This window comes from Enoplosus armatus, chromosome 18 (assembly GCF_043641665.1).
Source record: "Enoplosus armatus isolate fEnoArm2 chromosome 18, fEnoArm2.hap1, whole genome shotgun sequence".
Lineage (NCBI taxonomy): Eukaryota > Metazoa > Chordata > Actinopteri > Centrarchiformes > Enoplosidae > Enoplosus > Enoplosus armatus.
The window spans coordinates 4,335,886-4,338,431 of NC_092197.1; the positions used below are offsets into that span (position 1 = coordinate 4,335,886).

The 2,546-nt window shown below is 47.4% G+C and overlaps 1 protein-coding gene across 1 annotated transcript; it reads right to left on the reverse strand.

Annotated features, from left to right (window-relative positions):
- Positions 1 to 1,038: 1,038 nt before the first annotated feature.
- Positions 1,039 to 2,085, reverse strand: foxd1 (forkhead box D1). Its single transcript, XM_070924937.1, has one exon. It carries the CDS (start codon positions 2,083 to 2,085, stop codon positions 1,039 to 1,041), a length of 1,047 nt encoding a protein of 348 aa, XP_070781038.1.
- Between the last annotated feature and the right edge of the window lie 461 nt (positions 2,086 to 2,546).

Genomic DNA, 2,546 nt, shown 5'->3' on the forward strand with positions numbered 1-2,546 from the left:
AAGCAGGCAAAATACAGCCCCTGTCTCACCCCGCTGACACCTTCCTGTACGCTCACCGTAATTACGAGGATGAGTGTGAGAGAGGTCAGATGGACACGCAGGCCTCGTGTGCGCATGTGTGCGGCACTGACATTAGAGAGTGTGCAACATCTGAACAAACGGAACAGTGCAGTTGTAAACAAAACACACACATTTCTGTTTTTTTGAGGCACACACACGCTGACTGAAACACAAACACGTGTCACCCCACTCAAAGCCATATATATGGTATTGCTGGTACTGTATCTGCTGTTAATTAGCACAGTCCCAAAGTAAAGACCTGATAATATCATAAACACTTCCTGTGTTATGCTCATTTATAAACCCTGGGGTGGCAGTATAGGCCCATGAAGCTCAACGTTATTTAATAAATTTATGTCCAAACAAATTACCTTTTTTTTTGCAAAACGAAATTTATTCTTGTTGGAAAAAAAACAAACTGTGTAAAAATATCACACTTCAATTACACAATACTTGCCAAAAAATGTACAATGTTTTTATTACTGAAATAAACACACACTGCATATTATTATAAATGTATGACTTTGCTCTCTTGTGTTTTTTTAATACAAAGTTCAAATCAAAACCATAAAAAAAAGTTTTGATTTGCCAAACTAATAAAAAAAACATGGATGTGTTTGACACAAATAGCCTACATTATTAGCCTATTTTTAAACATGTGATCATTTATAACCTGTCCATTAAGTCGTTATCCTGAGACGCCCTAAACAGTGACTGAAAACGAATTACTTGATGGAAAATACAAGGAAAGTTCGTGGTCAAAAGTCTGATTCACACTGAAAAAAATGAACATAAATAGGCCTATGTCTTTTTAAACAGCATGAATATAGGCACAAATAGTGTTGTTCATGTCCGTCATTCAGCTGCGTGCTATCAAATAAACATACAAAAATAATCCTACCTTCAAAGAGGGGCGTTTTTTGTTTTTGTTGCTGTTTCTTTTTTTTAGTTTCTTGAAACGTTTTGCTGTTTAGACATTTAACAGCCGCTAGAGCCGCTGACAACTCTGTTTGGAAAGTTTTCAACCGGGTGTAAAACAGCTCCGGGATGGACGGTCTGCGGCTGGCTGGCCGCTGGAGGCCCCAAAGAGGACGGTAAGACCGGGACAACGACCGGAGAAGTCCTGGAGGGGCTCATTGACCCCCCGATGATACTCTCTATGGAGAAGGGAGACCGCTGCACCGGAGAGCTGGACTTCTGCACCGGGGCTGCAGCCTGCACGCTGGCTGAGCCCAGGCTGGAGCTGAGCTGGGGATAAAACCTACTCCTGGCTAAGTCCGTGGTGGTGGGCATCAAAGACGGTGCGGGGATAATGGTTCCCGTGTGTGAATGTCTGGAGTGCTGCTGTTGCTGCTGCTGCTGCTGAAAAGCAAAAAGTGCAGAGTGTGTGTGGTAGGACTGGAGCTGGATGCCGTATCCTCCGCAGCCGTACGGTCCGTACCCATAGGCAGCAGCGGCGGGGATAAAGCTGTTGTGTTCCCGCAGCAAGTCCTGCGCCTGCTGCCGCTTGAAGCGTTTCCTCCGCCTCAGAAAGCTCCCGTTATCAAACATATCAGCCGACTCCGGGTCCAAGGTCCAGTAGTTGCCCTTCCCAGGATTCCCGGGCTCCCTCGGTATCTTCACGAAGCAGTCATTGAGGGACAAGTTGTGTCGGATGGAGTTCTGCCAGGCCGGGAACTTCTCTCTGTAGTACGGGAAGCGGTTGCTGATGAAGTCGCAGATCTCGCTGAGAGTGAGCCTCTTTTTGGGACTCTGCAGGATGGCCATGGTGATTAAGGCGATGTAGGAGTAAGGGGGCTTCACCAGGGTGTTCTTGCCCGCCGGCTTGTAGGCATCCCTTGAGGAGGTCGAGCTGTCCAGGCACGGAGGAGGAGAGCCGGCCAGGAGGATGCCGTCGTGCATCTGTGCCACCTCGTCCACGTAGGAGCGCGTCTGGTTGTCCCCATCCTCCCCCTCGCCGACCACGTCTATGTCGGTCTCTTCCGAAAGGATGGAGGCATCCGACATCTCTGAGCTCAGAGTCATGGCTCACACACGACTGTGCCCTCCGACGCCAGATGAGGAAGACGATGAGATGCACAAGCTGCCCTGCCCTCCCTCTTCAAAAACTCATGTGAGGAGGGGGAGCGGAGAGGAGCACGTGTCGCCGTCGGTGAGAGATGTCCCCCTGTTTTTTCTCGCTATTTCCATATGTTAACAGGTTTCTTTATCGCCGACTAACTAACGGTCCCGTCGATGCCAGGCTGGGAAATGTGCCGGGAAACCTGCAAAAGGTCCAAACCTGAATCACAGAGGGGGCGGATCTTCTCTCGTTATTTATACCACCGCCCAGATCACATGGTGAGGAAACGTCACCGAGGCAAATGAAAAGAGAGAGAAAAAATTAAATAAAAAAAAATAAAAAAAGGTCTTTGAAAATTAACTGTGAGTGGTTTTTTAAAAAAAAAAAAAAAAGTTTGGTGTGGCCTACATCCTTTTTAGTGGCC

Excerpts from the sequence above, each read along its gene's own strand:
- foxd1 (XM_070924937.1), bottom strand. The coding sequence starts at position 2,085 with ATGACTCTGAGCTCAGAGATGTCGGATGCCTCCATCCTTTCGGAAGAG.